Source organism: Semicossyphus pulcher, unplaced genomic scaffold, assembly GCF_022749685.1.
Source record: "Semicossyphus pulcher isolate SPU_LCO1_2020_fin unplaced genomic scaffold, fSemPul1.0.p SCAF_10, whole genome shotgun sequence".
Lineage (NCBI taxonomy): Eukaryota > Metazoa > Chordata > Actinopteri > Labriformes > Labridae > Semicossyphus > Semicossyphus pulcher.
This window is the reverse complement of record NW_027211604.1, coordinates 14313365-14326489: the sequence shown is the minus strand read 5'-3', so window position 1 is coordinate 14326489 and position 13125 is coordinate 14313365. Positions and strand designations below refer to the sequence as shown.

Here is a 13125-nt window from a genome sequence, read left to right as displayed (position 1 = left end):
GTTGCGAATACGTGACTGAATTTGAATTTTTATTTTAATATTCCTATCTTTATTTTACTTTGAAAACCCTAAAAGGAAGAAGTAAAAAAAGAAAGAAAGGTGGCATGTGTCGCGAGCTACTGTTGCATACAAGGCTAGCCAAACCTGCAGCAGATCAACACATCAGCTCAATGTGTGAAAGTTAATGTAATAAATGCCGTTTAAGTGTGCTCTCCACTCTAGATGAGCTGTGATGCAGGTTAGTCAGGCTGTGGCGCTCCGCTAATTTTCATCCGCTTAAACAGAGCCACCTCGTTAGGGCCGCTCCTTAGCACCGCGGTCACTGTAATGAGCTCAGAGATTTGTGAGCGTGCGGCAGACTCGAATCTGTGCGCAGGCGACGGCGAGGATTGGTTAGGAGGAATATTGCGAGAGGGAGAAAGGGAGCAGCAGGAGGGAAGAAGGAAATGAGCAATCGGAAAGCGCCCTCCTTAAATGTCAGCGCCGCGTAAGGAGCTCTTAGATGCTTGACGGCTTCAGGCACAGAAACATCAAAAATAACACAAAGCGGGACAAAAAAGTCGTCTGTGCTCTTGCTGGAGGGAAGTTTCCTCTTGTTCCCCTGTGGCTGTCTTTTCAAAATAAAAGTGCCTTTTGTTTGAACACAAGAAACACTGAGAAGATTTGTTTCTCCTCAGCAGGAACCTGACAACTTCTATTTGTCCGTTGACCTTTATGTGTGTGTGTGTGTGTGTGTGTACCTTTATGTTTAAACCAATGTGTGTGTATGCAGGTCCAGCTTTCCCTCTACACATACCTGTCATCGGAGTTCATCGGCACAGCCACCATCTACACCACCATCCGCCGGGTCGGCACCGTCCTGCAGCTGATGCACACTCTGAAGTACTACTACTGGGCCATCAACCCGCTGGAGTGCAGTGGGATCAGCCCCAAAGGTCTTGGTATGTTGACACGTAAACACAAACACATCATCACTGTAGAGAAAGAAAAAACACACAGTCCCTGTCACACTCCACTAGAGACTTTAAACTCCCAAATTATACTTTTACAACATCTTCATATCAAGTTAGTCTTAAAATATCTACATGTATCTATACAGCTAGTGCTGAATATTCATTCGCAGTGTCCCTGTCACTTTGTCCTTTATCCATCCTCTTGTGTTATACTGTAAAAGGTTACAAAGGGCTGAAGGCTGTTCCATTACACGGCTTCCACACAATGACACATTCACACACCTGTGTGCAATTTAGGGTGTCAAAAGATCCAACCAAAGTGCTTGTTAGATGGCTGAACAATGTCTGAAACCCTCCTCCCCTCCCGCCTCTCTGACATCAGTATTGAGGCAGCTGTGTCAGACTGTGACTGTAACCTTCTGAAACAGAGTTTGCTCGGTGTGCAGGGTCAGCACATACACGACCAACAGCAGCTCTCTTATAGCCATTTCCCACGTAAATTTAGCACGTTGATGCAGGTTTTATAGACCCAGGAAGACCTGCTTATAGATGCCGATTGTCTCTGTTCCCATTGCCAGTGAAGTATACTCCTGTCGGTCTCTTTTCTGCTGCGTCACCGTCTGACGTCACAAACGCTCCTGAAACAGGGTTAGTAAACAGTGAAGATGTCACGGTGGTTGGGTCTTTATTGTATCTATTACTCAGTCAGTTCAGTCTGTGTATCAAACTCGGCACAGACAAATTTGGAACGATGTTCGAGCGCTGCTTGGACAGAGACGGGTGGAATTTGTAGCTGACATGACAAGGAGTCGCAGAAGTTACCAACAGAGCATAGCATAGCGCTGTACAGGGGGCAGAGATAAGCATGTCGACCCGGGTTTCATGTTCCCATCAATGCTGATCGGAACAGAGGCGATAATTACCCGGGTCTACTGCAGAGTCATTTGACCCGGGTCTGGGTCAAAAAGCCGGGTGATATTGGGTTTTTTAACCAGTGGGAAACCGGCTTTAGAGGAGTTTGTCTCCCTCTCTGTTAGTGCAACTGAACTGTCTGAAACCAAGACATTTCTAGATAAAGGCTTCTGTTGATTCATTTTTTTTACACTATTCCATAGCACTAAAAAGGTCAAGAAGAGTATCCTTACTCACAACAAGCTAAATACTAGGACTGAAATGTGTTTATTTCAGACTCCACACAGTAACAATAACCTTTACGCTTCCAGAGAAGCGGGAAATTTACGTCATTACAGAGTGGCTAACGTTTTATTGTGCAACTTTCATTTATTCGATGTGCTTTTTCAGTGTTTTTGAGTGGAAGAATTTTTGCTTTCACAAGATTTAGCTTTTTTATTTTTTTATTTTTGCTGTTTTGAGAAAGTTTAACTCAAGACTTTCTATTCATCATTTTTAATTAGAATCTTTAGTTAGCCTAGTTACATGCCAAAAATGAGAATCGCTTTGATTGTATGGAGTTGCACTTTGAGCAGTATATCTTGTGAAGACTGCAGGTTATTAAGATGAGTAGCAGCTAAAGAGGTTTTTCAATGTGACAAATTAGTTTTAGCTAACAGCCGAAACAACCACTTGAAGTCGATACTCAATGAGACTTGAATAGCTGTCTGGATGTTTGATGGCTTTGAATGGCTCTCGTGCTAAAATAATACCAGCCTCGAAATATTGCATAAATAAGGGTCTCTTTCTGATCATTGTTTCAATGTGTAGATAATAAGAAGAAATATATGATAATCTTTGCCACACACAGGCGCATATAGACCCTTAACAGCCGCTGTCTGGATGCTTATGAGGGCTTTGCAGATGAGTGAGCCAGACTTTCGCAGACAAATAGAAAGCGTGCTTTTTTTCCCTTGTAGAAATAAATTGGTTTCTTTAGAAAAGAAGTCGTTTGTTTGAGAAGCCTGTGTAACAGAAATCTATTAAAAGTTTTATTTTGAAGTGAGATTCATGCACACCTTTTTGTGCTTCCTGTGAATGCAGTGCATCTGGAAACAAAACTGTAAGAGACGAGTCCATATTTGAAAAAGAACAGCAAATATAAAAACACATCTTACTCCAAACACAACACGGAGATGAAATCACATTTGATATTTTCTCTGCCTTTGTAATTCAGCAGAGGACGGCGTTAGCTGCACAGCCCGAGCTGCAGAAAGGTCGGAGCGGGCCTTTCACTTTAATCAACCTCCTCTTTCGCCCGCGACCCTCCACAGACGATGAGTACGCATCCGATGTTGCCGTGGCAACAGACGGATTTGATTGGCAGATCCAGCGGAGCTTTTGGAATTTCTAATCAAGTGTCTGTCTGGTTTCCTTTCTGTTTGGCGATATTGCTGTTTGACTGCTGGGATTTGGCTCCATAAAGAAGCGCTGATAACAGTAGCAATTAGCCTCAGACACGTAGTAATGGCTGTTCAAAGCTAAAGGATGATGCGCTTTGGAAGTCTGCATTTGTGTGCACTTCACTGTGCTGTGAGAGGGTGATATGCATTGATGGAATTAATTGTGGACAGAACTTATGAACATATGAAGGGGTTGGTAGATAAAACATGTATTTAACAGGGCTTCGGAAGTAATGAGATGAATCCAAGCTGCAGATAGACAGGGTTTTTATAAGTGTATTTACCTCGCACCTGCTCTGAATGTGGTTGGAAACACACTTGGCTTTCCTCGTATTTTACATCTAAATGCATTTAATGTTATTGACAAAAAAAGGAAGTGCACTGCAAATAATAAATAAATACACCTCTTGCTTTTTAAACTGTTCAGGTACATTGCTTTTGAACTCTGCAGCTACATTATAAACTAGTGGAAAGAGACATTAAATTGCCTCGACTACGTAAAACTAAAAATTCTACTAAAACAATAAAATTGTGACATTATTATTCTGTATGTGCTCAATTTTTTTATTTTAATTATTGAATTACTTAAATCTTACCTTGTGTTATGTATTTAGTTTTACTTATATGTAATATCCTGCAATGTATTTCATTAGAATGCGATTTGACTGCTGTTAAATTTGATGGAAAATCTTGAGCACAAAGAATAATTCAGAAACAAATCAGAAAAATTCACTGTATTTTTAGGTAAATTCAACATGTGTAGATGTTCAAAGCGGGCCCAAAGCCTCAGGCACGTGTGTACCTGCATACACACACACACACACACACACACAATCTGAATGGGTTCATTAAAAACAACCCCTTTGACTCCTCACAGGTTGTCATTATCTGGCATACAGGGCTGTTTTTTTTTCACACTGACTGCATAAAACCGTTGAGTCAGATTAGGATAAAAGGAGCAAAAGAGGAAGAAAATTAATTTCAAGAAGGAAAGGAGGATAATTAAAGCTGCCCCTGAGAAGCGGTTTGGATGAATATAAGCTTTATTCAAATCCTCTGTTGACAAAAGAGACTCTAAATCGGAGGTCGCACTCGCACACGTTCGCCTGGTTCATCCGTGCACTCGTTTGACACGAAGCTGCTGCGTAACTATGATGGACGGTGTGTGTCCCCGTTCCTCCAACATGTACCAGCCTGACGGATAAAAGAAAGATGGATCACAGGGGGATTGCTTCAGATTCATGTTTGGGCTTCTGTGAAGGGCCGGTGAGCGCGCTGAAACACCGACACACTCATATGATTTAAGGGCAGCCGAGCACGACAAAGAAACGCAGGGAGAAGCCTCATATCTTCTTCCCTTCACACTCTCGGTCTTTGATGTTTCTCTTTGCTCACTTCCGCTGGCTAAGCAGCTACGGGTCGGATATCCGTTTAAATGTTCTGAGAGGCTGAGGCGCGTCTCATCGAGCTTACAATAAACACTGTTTTGCAGTTGCAGTGCTTTCTTCTTTGTTGCTCGCATAAAATCTGGCTGATTCCAAACATCCTGACACAGCAGAGTGTGCAGTGGCAAAAAGCAAACAATAATGACGGACATTATAAATGTTTATTGTGTCCTTATAAACCTAAAAAAAACTCTGTTTGGATTGTAGAGTGCTGATGAGAACAGGTAGCTTGTGAAGTTTATGGTGTACTGACCGTGACTGTTTGGTATTGATATCTGCAGAGGAGTACTTTAAGCAGGGCAGTGAAAGTCAACTTTAAGTGGATGCAGTGGCCATTAAAGGTAAAATGGGCGCATCTTTTAACACCTGTCTTGATCTGAATTTATTTAGTTTGTTAGACTTCTTGGCTCTGTTTTCTATTAGTGCTTTACTTGGCTCTTGTTTTGAGCAATTTCATCACAGCCTTCAGCTACTTGTTTATCTGGCGTGCACATTTCTACCTTTTAAAAAGAATGAAGTGCCATAACAACACCAAAAAGGCAGTGCCAAAATCTGAGTTGTCCCTTTTCTTTTTTTGGTTTTATGAGTGCTGCTGTGCTTCAGTTTCACAGGTTCAGCTTCATCCACGGCTATAAAACTTAACTCTATTTGAGAATTAACAAACACAACATTGGTTAATATAGAGATATAAGATAGCACTGAATGAAGACAACTGCGTGCGCATTCATCCTATATAACCAGACGTCCACGGTTGGCTGCGGTTGTAGCTCTTGATTTTCCTCGCTGACGGTCGCTTTCCTTTTTAGACTGTTTGTCTTCATCTGAGCGTTGAATTTGTTTCTTTTTCTTTGGCTTTTCACTTATGTTTGAAGTTGTATCTGTAGTCATCGACCTTTTCTTTGTTTGTTCAGCCATAGTAGATTACTGTTTACTCAGATCTTACTGCCTTAATAAAATATTTGTCTTATAATGGTCTGTCGGAACACATCGTTTTTTTTGTTAGTATTTTTATTACAGCAAGAACAAATATAACAAACGCAAGTTCAATAGTGAATAAAACCTATATTATTTTTATTATTTAATTTTGAAAAACACAATAAGTTGAGCCACAAATGTCTCAATAAATTAAGTATTACCATACTTTAAAGTGGTAATCGTGAAGATCTCAGCTTTGTTCTCTTTGGCGGCACCTATGGTGATAAACGGTAATTCCCGCGAGCAAACTTCCCAGATATCCCAGATTTTCCTCGCTGACGGTCACTTTCCTTTTAAGACTGTTTGCCTTCATCTGAGCGTTGAATTTGTTTCTTTTTCTTTGGATTTTCACTTATTTTTGAAGTTGTATCTGTAGTCATCGATCTTTTCTTTGTTTGTTCAGCCATAGTAAATTACTGTTTACCCCCAACACTTGCAGAGACCGGAAAAGCAGCCGCTTAGCTCCGCCTACCCTCTCTGGCAGACCAACCACTGCTGGCTGATGGAAAACGTGTCACTAAGTGGGCGCCGCTTTTGACTTCTTCCACGAAAGTCGCCACAGACACCCAGACTGTAATAATACTGCAAATGCAAAGGCTTTCATCAGTGGGCCATAGGCTCAATCACCATTGTGTTACCTCATTCGATGATAAATAGTGACTGAACAGACTTTTTTTTACATGAAAATCTTCGAGATTATACCATATCGTATCGGATCATGTCTTCGCATCTTGTACAGTATTGTAGTACCGTATTGTACCATCTTGTAGTGTATTGTTTTGGATCATATTGTACTGTATCTTATCGTATTGTATCCCATCATATCTTATATGATCTTGTTCTGTTTCATACGCCATTGTCGTACCGTATTGTTTCGTATTTTGCTGTATTGTATCACTGTATTGTCTTGTATTGTATCTGACTGTATCGTATCTCATCATATTTCATGAACCAGTCGGCACATATATAAAGGTAATGGAGAACTACGGCAGTTATGACTCACAATAGAGGAGCCTCATGCTTCAACGTTGGCATGAGCTGTCGCAGCCATGAGAAAGAGGCAGTGACATCACACCCACATGAGAAATTGCTCGTGTTCTGCCTCAGATGCTTTTGTGTTTTTAGCTTGATTATTTCTTTGTAGCCCGGCACGGCAAACAGCTGATGGAGTGCCAGAGCTTCAAAGTTTATACAGTGGATTACACACTGCTTGTTTGGTTTGGATCATTTTCACCATCAATCACGTTTTTGTAAATTGCCATGCCTTTGCTGTAATCAGTTAGATTAGTACAACTATAAAAAGTGCAGATTGCCAAGTTGCCTCTGGAGTTGATTTACAGTTTACACTTTTAACATAGTGTGTGTGTGTGCGTGTTTGTGTTCACATGTTTCTCTCTGCTCTCCAGGAAGCCTCATAAAACCTAATATCAGTCAGCAGTGGAGCTCACTCAGACGGAGCCACAGACGGATCATTATCGTGCTTTAAAAACATTGATTCTTAACAGGAAATTATTCTTTTGTTTTGTTTTGTTTAGACGGACCAAGGCCATCCCAGAAGGAGATCATCTCGCTCCGAGCCTTCATGCTCCTCTTCCTCAAACAGCTCATACTAAAGGTACAGTGAGATTAAGATGATCTTCAACACGTAGTTTCAGAAGGAAGAAATCACTTTGCTACAGTGTGTCCTTTGTTGTTTTCCTCCCTGCTGGGGGCCGCTGGCTTCGTCTAAAATGTGCGTGTGGAGAATGAGCTTTGTAGCTTTCTTTCTGTGTGTGTGCTTGTGTTGATTTAGGCTGCGATTACGTGTGTGTGTGTGTGTGTGTGTGTGTGTGTGTGTGTGTGTGTGTGTGAGAGATCAACCAAGAACAGAATTGATTAGTTAAAGTTAAAGACATGTAAAAGCAGCAAAACATCTTGTGTTTTTTTTTTACAGGATCGGGGCGTGAAGGAGGACGAGCTACAGAGCATCCTCAACTACCTGCTCACCATGCACGAGGTAAACGCTAAGCTCTGAGTGGAAATAGACTGTGAGAGAAAGAGAGCAGCACAGAGAGACAGTGAGAGCAGCCGAGAGGAGCTGGTGGCAAAATGTGCATTATAATTTGTGGGCTGGAGTTACGGTCCACTTAAAGGAGGGAGAGTGTGAGTCAGCTTGGGTGCTGTGACAGCATGAAGAATGGTGCAACAATGGACTGAACAGAATGTACTCTTCTATAACTATTATATCTATTCCTGCTCTGATATACCACCTGCTCCTCCACAACCCCCACTCCTCGTCCATCTTACAACTCTCTCTTTGTCCTCTTAACCCCTCGATTGATCCGTCCATTCAGGCTTCATCTTTCTCTTCTATTCACATGTTCGCCGTTCGCTGTCTTTTTCTCTGCAGGATGAGAACATCCACGATGTGCTCCAGCTGCTGGTGGCTCTGATGTCTGAACACCCGGCGTCTATGATCCCTGCGTTTGACCAGAGGAATGGAATAAGGTGACTGTTGTCTACACTAATAAACAATTATTATATTATTATTATTATTATAATATTATAATATTTCATTTTGAAAAACACAATAAGTTGAGCCACAAATGTCTCAATAAATTAAAGACCAATACTTTAAAGTGGTAACGTGAAGATCTCAGCTTCGTTCTCTTTGGCGGCACCTATGGCGATAAACGGTAATTCCCGCGAGCACACTTCCCAGATATCCCAGATTTTCCTCGCTGACGGTCGCTTTCCTTTTTAGACTGTTTGCCTTCATCTGAGCGTCGATTTGTTTGTTTTTCTTTGGATTTTCACCTATTTTTGAAGTTGTATCTGTAGTCATCGATCTTTTCTTTGTTTGTTCAGCCATAGTAGATTACTGTTTACTCGCAACACTTGCAGAGAGCGGAATAGCAGCCGCTTAGCTCCGCCTACCCTCTCTGGCAGACCAACCACTGCTGGTGATGGAAAATGCGTTATTAACTGGACGCCGCTTGTGATTCTTTTCGCAAATGTCGCCACAGACACCCAGTCTGTAATAATACTGCGAATGCAAAGGCTTTCATCAGTGGGCCATAGGCTCAATCACCATTGTGTTACCTCATTCGGCGATAGATAGTGACTGAACAGACATTTATTTACATGAAACTCTTTGAGATTATTACTAGGTATAGGTTTTTGATTATGAAAATGCCCGATCATTACTCACACAAAATGTCCAGATAGAGATCAGCATGAAAATATGTCTAATATTTGATATCAATATGATGAACTGGGCCGGCTGTAACAAGCACCCTGGCCTCCCATACATAATATATGAAGCACACAATTTCAACTTTCTCTAAATATATTCTAATTTAAGCAGGAAGAATCACATTTGACCGTCCTGCAGCAGCAGAACTACAGGGTGTGGATACAACATGAGCTCTCTGTATATTTTTCTACTTGAATGTTTACTTTGACTACATACACACATGCATGCTCACAGATATATTTTTTTACATACATTCATACATGCACGCAGAAATGCCTGCATCCACATATTTAGATTTAAATAGAAGGAGTGTATTTTATAATAACTAAAGATAACTTTGATGAACTTAAAGGACAAAGAGCTACAGGCTGATTGGTGTTCATTTTTGCCAATAAAGATTTGGAAAGAATCGCTTTATTGTTTTGGTATAAGTGTGTGCGGGCTCGGGGGCTTTCTTTGATACAAGCAGTGGGGGCTCCAAGGAAAAAAGGTTCGGAACCACTGACTGAACAGACATTTATTTACATGAAAATCTTCAAGATTATTACTTTAAAGGTTGAAATATCTTTTAAAGTCTGAAAGCAGTGGCATTAATAAGATTTTGTGATATGAGACTCAAAGTGTGATTGTAGACGCAGGGGCAGAGTGAGACTTCTCTGGTCTTCTTCAGCTTCTGTTACAATATTATTTTTCTGATGAGCAAAAAACCAAATCTGCAGTTTCTTCAAGGATGTTTTTGTGCACAAATAATAACATAAAAGCTTTACTGTATGGATAAGCCGTTGTGTATAATTGCAATACTGATATCCCATTTAAAAGAGTAGCTTCAAACAAGACGTGTAATTTCGCAGAGACTCGAACGATGCTGGGAAATCCCCAAAAGCACAACTACACATGAACTTCTTTTCTGTTGCCATGGTGAAATCTTCTATTGCTGGAGCGCTCGTCTGAAAACTGGGTATTTTTCTCACATCTTTTATTATTTTGACGTCCTATGTGTACACGCCTTTGAAAAACATCTTTCAATCAGCACTTGTGTTGTTCACTTTAAAGGTATTTGATACAGATTATCAGGCTGCAGGTGTTTCCTACACACAGAAGAATCCTACCTCTAAGGTAATATTAATCCTGTATTTACTTGTAATCAATGTTGTATGTGTGTTTGTCATGTTACAGGGTGATCTGCAAGCTCCTGGCCTCTAAAAGCGAGAGCATCCGGGTCCAAGCCCTCAAAGTCCTGGGCTACTTCCTCAAGCACCTCGGCCACAAGTCAGTACCTCTTTGCCTGTGTGCTCTCCCTCTCTCTCTCTCTCTGCTGTATTCCTTTGTGTGCCGCTCAGTTTAATGTTGAGTCACTGAAAAAACGGAAGCACTCAAAGCATTTCTTCTTACTTTCCTGTCACAGCTAAAACACAAATCCTATTTATGTCTGAAAGTAAGAAAACACTGCAGTCAAATTGATAAAGCACAGCCGCGCTGCTTCCACTGAGCCTCAGAAGGACTGCTTGTTTGTGTGTTCGCGAAGATAATGTCCTCATCATCACGTCCAGGCGGAATAATTGTCTCGACAGCGAGCGCTGCCAGGGAGGAGGGACTTTTGATGAGCAGCAATGAATGCTGGGGGATTTATTCCTCCCATGTGACGTACACGCCTCTTGCTGCACAACACGGGAGCAGGCTGCCAGCAGCACCTGAGCCCTGCACCTTCAGACCCCCACCTGCTTAACATCTGCTCCAACCAAACGCCTCTTTAAGTTAATGTGCCACTTCAACACGTTTGGAAATATGAGAGCACAATAACGCTGAAATCCATTGAACATACCTGTTATAGTCCTAGAAAATAGGATGATTTCCAAGCCGCTGACTCTGTTGTATGGTATTATTGATCTCATAGATTAAAATAAGACTAGTTTAGATACACTAGATTTCTACATGTCCTATAAACAAATGTTTTGTTGTTGTGCTATAAGACACTGCTCCCCGTCCCCGCTTATCTAAGGTTAATGGCTTTTTATACCAGTCATGATTAAGATAGTAACATTTAATTGCACTGTTTATTTATTTTACCTATTTTAAAAGGGACCATGTACAAAATTAAACATGATTGTTAGCATTTGATTTAGTTATCTTAAAGCTATTTTCATCCACAGTCCCTCAGCAGGTCACAATTAAAACATCAGGTAGTTATAACACAGCACCAAGTTACAAGGCTACAACACATAATACAGAATGATGCAGAGCAGTCAATCCAAACACACACACACACACACACACACACACACACACACACACACACACACAAACACTCTCACACCCACTTTCTTTCTTACAACCACCCACACACACCAGCAAAGAAAATATGTTGCTCAAGTGGCAGGGTATAAAATCAGTGGTTACATAGGTGAGCAGATTTTAACAGATTGTGCAGGCCTGCGTTTACTTTAAGTAAAGTATGCCATCCTGCCTTTACTTATGAAAACAATAAATTATTTCAGTTGAATCTAGTAATTCTGTTAAAAGACAGTCGTGTCATTAAATCGACTGAGAAACTAATTAAAAATGATGATAATGGAATTTAAGTATATGATATTTATCAGATATATCAGATTGTATACAGTACATCCATCCATCCATTATCCTGTTCAGGGTCGCCGGGGAGCCGATCCAAGCTGTCATTGGGCGATAGGTGGGGTACACCCTGGACTGGTCGCCAGTCAATCACAGGACTGACACACAGAGACAGAAGCTTTTACACTCACATTCACACCTACGGGCAATTTAGAGTCACCAATGAACATGACGAGCATGTCTTTGGACTGTGGGAGGAAGCCGGAGTACCCGAAGGGAATCCACACATGCCAGGGAGAACATGCAAACTCCACACAGAAAGGCTCACTATGTATGAACCGGTATTCGAACCAGGAACCTTCTAGCTGTGAGGCGACAGTGCTAACCACTGCGCCATGCAGCCCCGATACAGTTTATCTGTGATTAAGTATATTAGAAACTTTACCTGATAACAGTCGATGATAAACTGAATCTTTAAGTATTTTTAGTTTAATTATTATTATTTGTTAAATAAAACTTCCTCAACCCTGATTTCTGAGCCCTTCAAGTTCAAAGCCTCTTAAAGCCACAGGTCGCCCACTTGCAAGGCTCCTCATTTGCAGCTATGTGAGCATTACCTCAGTGACTCCTGCAGTGTTGCTGCTCTGTTAATGCCTCTTGTTAATTTCTCTTGTTGGTATTCATTCCTCGTCCTCTTTGGTCCCGTCATAACTGACAGGGCCGCATGGTGCCAATATCAGCCCGTCATCCGGCTGGTGACAATCACTGTCAATTTCAGCTGTCATAAATTCTGTGCTGAATGGCAAGCTGTGTGTTTCCCTGCAGGAGGAAGGTGGAGATCATGCACACACACAGCCTGTTCACGCTGCTGGGGGAGAGGCTGATGATGCACACCAACACCGTCTCCATCACCACCTACAACACCCTCTATGAGGTAGGTGACTGTGAAGTGATGCCCTTTTTAGTCTCTTTTGAGGTGTCAGGATTCAAGCGACTGTCGGGGCATTTAATTGACGGCTGTTAATCTTCTGTGTGTGCAGATTCTGACGGAGCAGGTCTGCACTCAGGTGGTTCACAAACCCCACCCAGAGCCCGACTCCACTGTCAAGATCCAGAATCCCAGTAAGTGCAACAACAACAGTAGCCTTTTTCTGTCTGTCTCTTTGTGTTCTTTGCTCTGCCAATAATGCTGTGTTGTTTTAATGCGAGTAAACAAACAACAAAGCCTGAATTCAGAAGCTGCTGCCATCTCACACTTATTGATATGCCTGGCTCTCTCCTCTCCCTCACTCTCTCACTCTCATTCAAAATACTTGTAATATATTTGCTTCTTCTTCTTCCCCTTCCTCTCCCCATTACCTCCCACCCAGTGATTTTAAAGGTAGTGGCCACCCTGCTGAAGAACTCCTCTCCCAGCGCCGAGCTGATGGAAGTCAGGAGACTCTTTCTCTCCGACATGATAAAACTCTTCAGTAACAGCCGTGAAAACCGGCGGTAAGAGCACACAAATGCCTCATTCAAAGACATGTCATGTCATTCTTAGAATAGTTGTTGTATTTGGATAATATAAGGCTCATGTTGTTGTTGTGTTTTGT

At 41.6% G+C, this 13125-nt stretch overlaps 1 protein-coding gene across 1 annotated transcript in view; it reads left to right on the top strand.

Moving 5' to 3' along the window:
- The window catches only part of nbeaa (neurobeachin a), a 74494-nt gene that overhangs the window by 26661 nt on the left and 34708 nt on the right, over positions 1 to 13125 (top strand). The window contains exons 12-19 of the mRNA XM_069676347.1: positions 773 to 941; positions 7263 to 7342; positions 7661 to 7723; positions 8117 to 8214; positions 10139 to 10231; positions 12356 to 12464; positions 12571 to 12652; positions 12901 to 13024. Coding sequence (XP_069532448.1) covers positions 773 to 941; positions 7263 to 7342; positions 7661 to 7723; positions 8117 to 8214; positions 10139 to 10231; positions 12356 to 12464; positions 12571 to 12652; positions 12901 to 13024 — 818 coding nt within the window. The remainder of the gene's footprint in view (positions 1 to 772; positions 942 to 7262; positions 7343 to 7660; positions 7724 to 8116; positions 8215 to 10138; positions 10232 to 12355; positions 12465 to 12570; positions 12653 to 12900; positions 13025 to 13125) is intronic.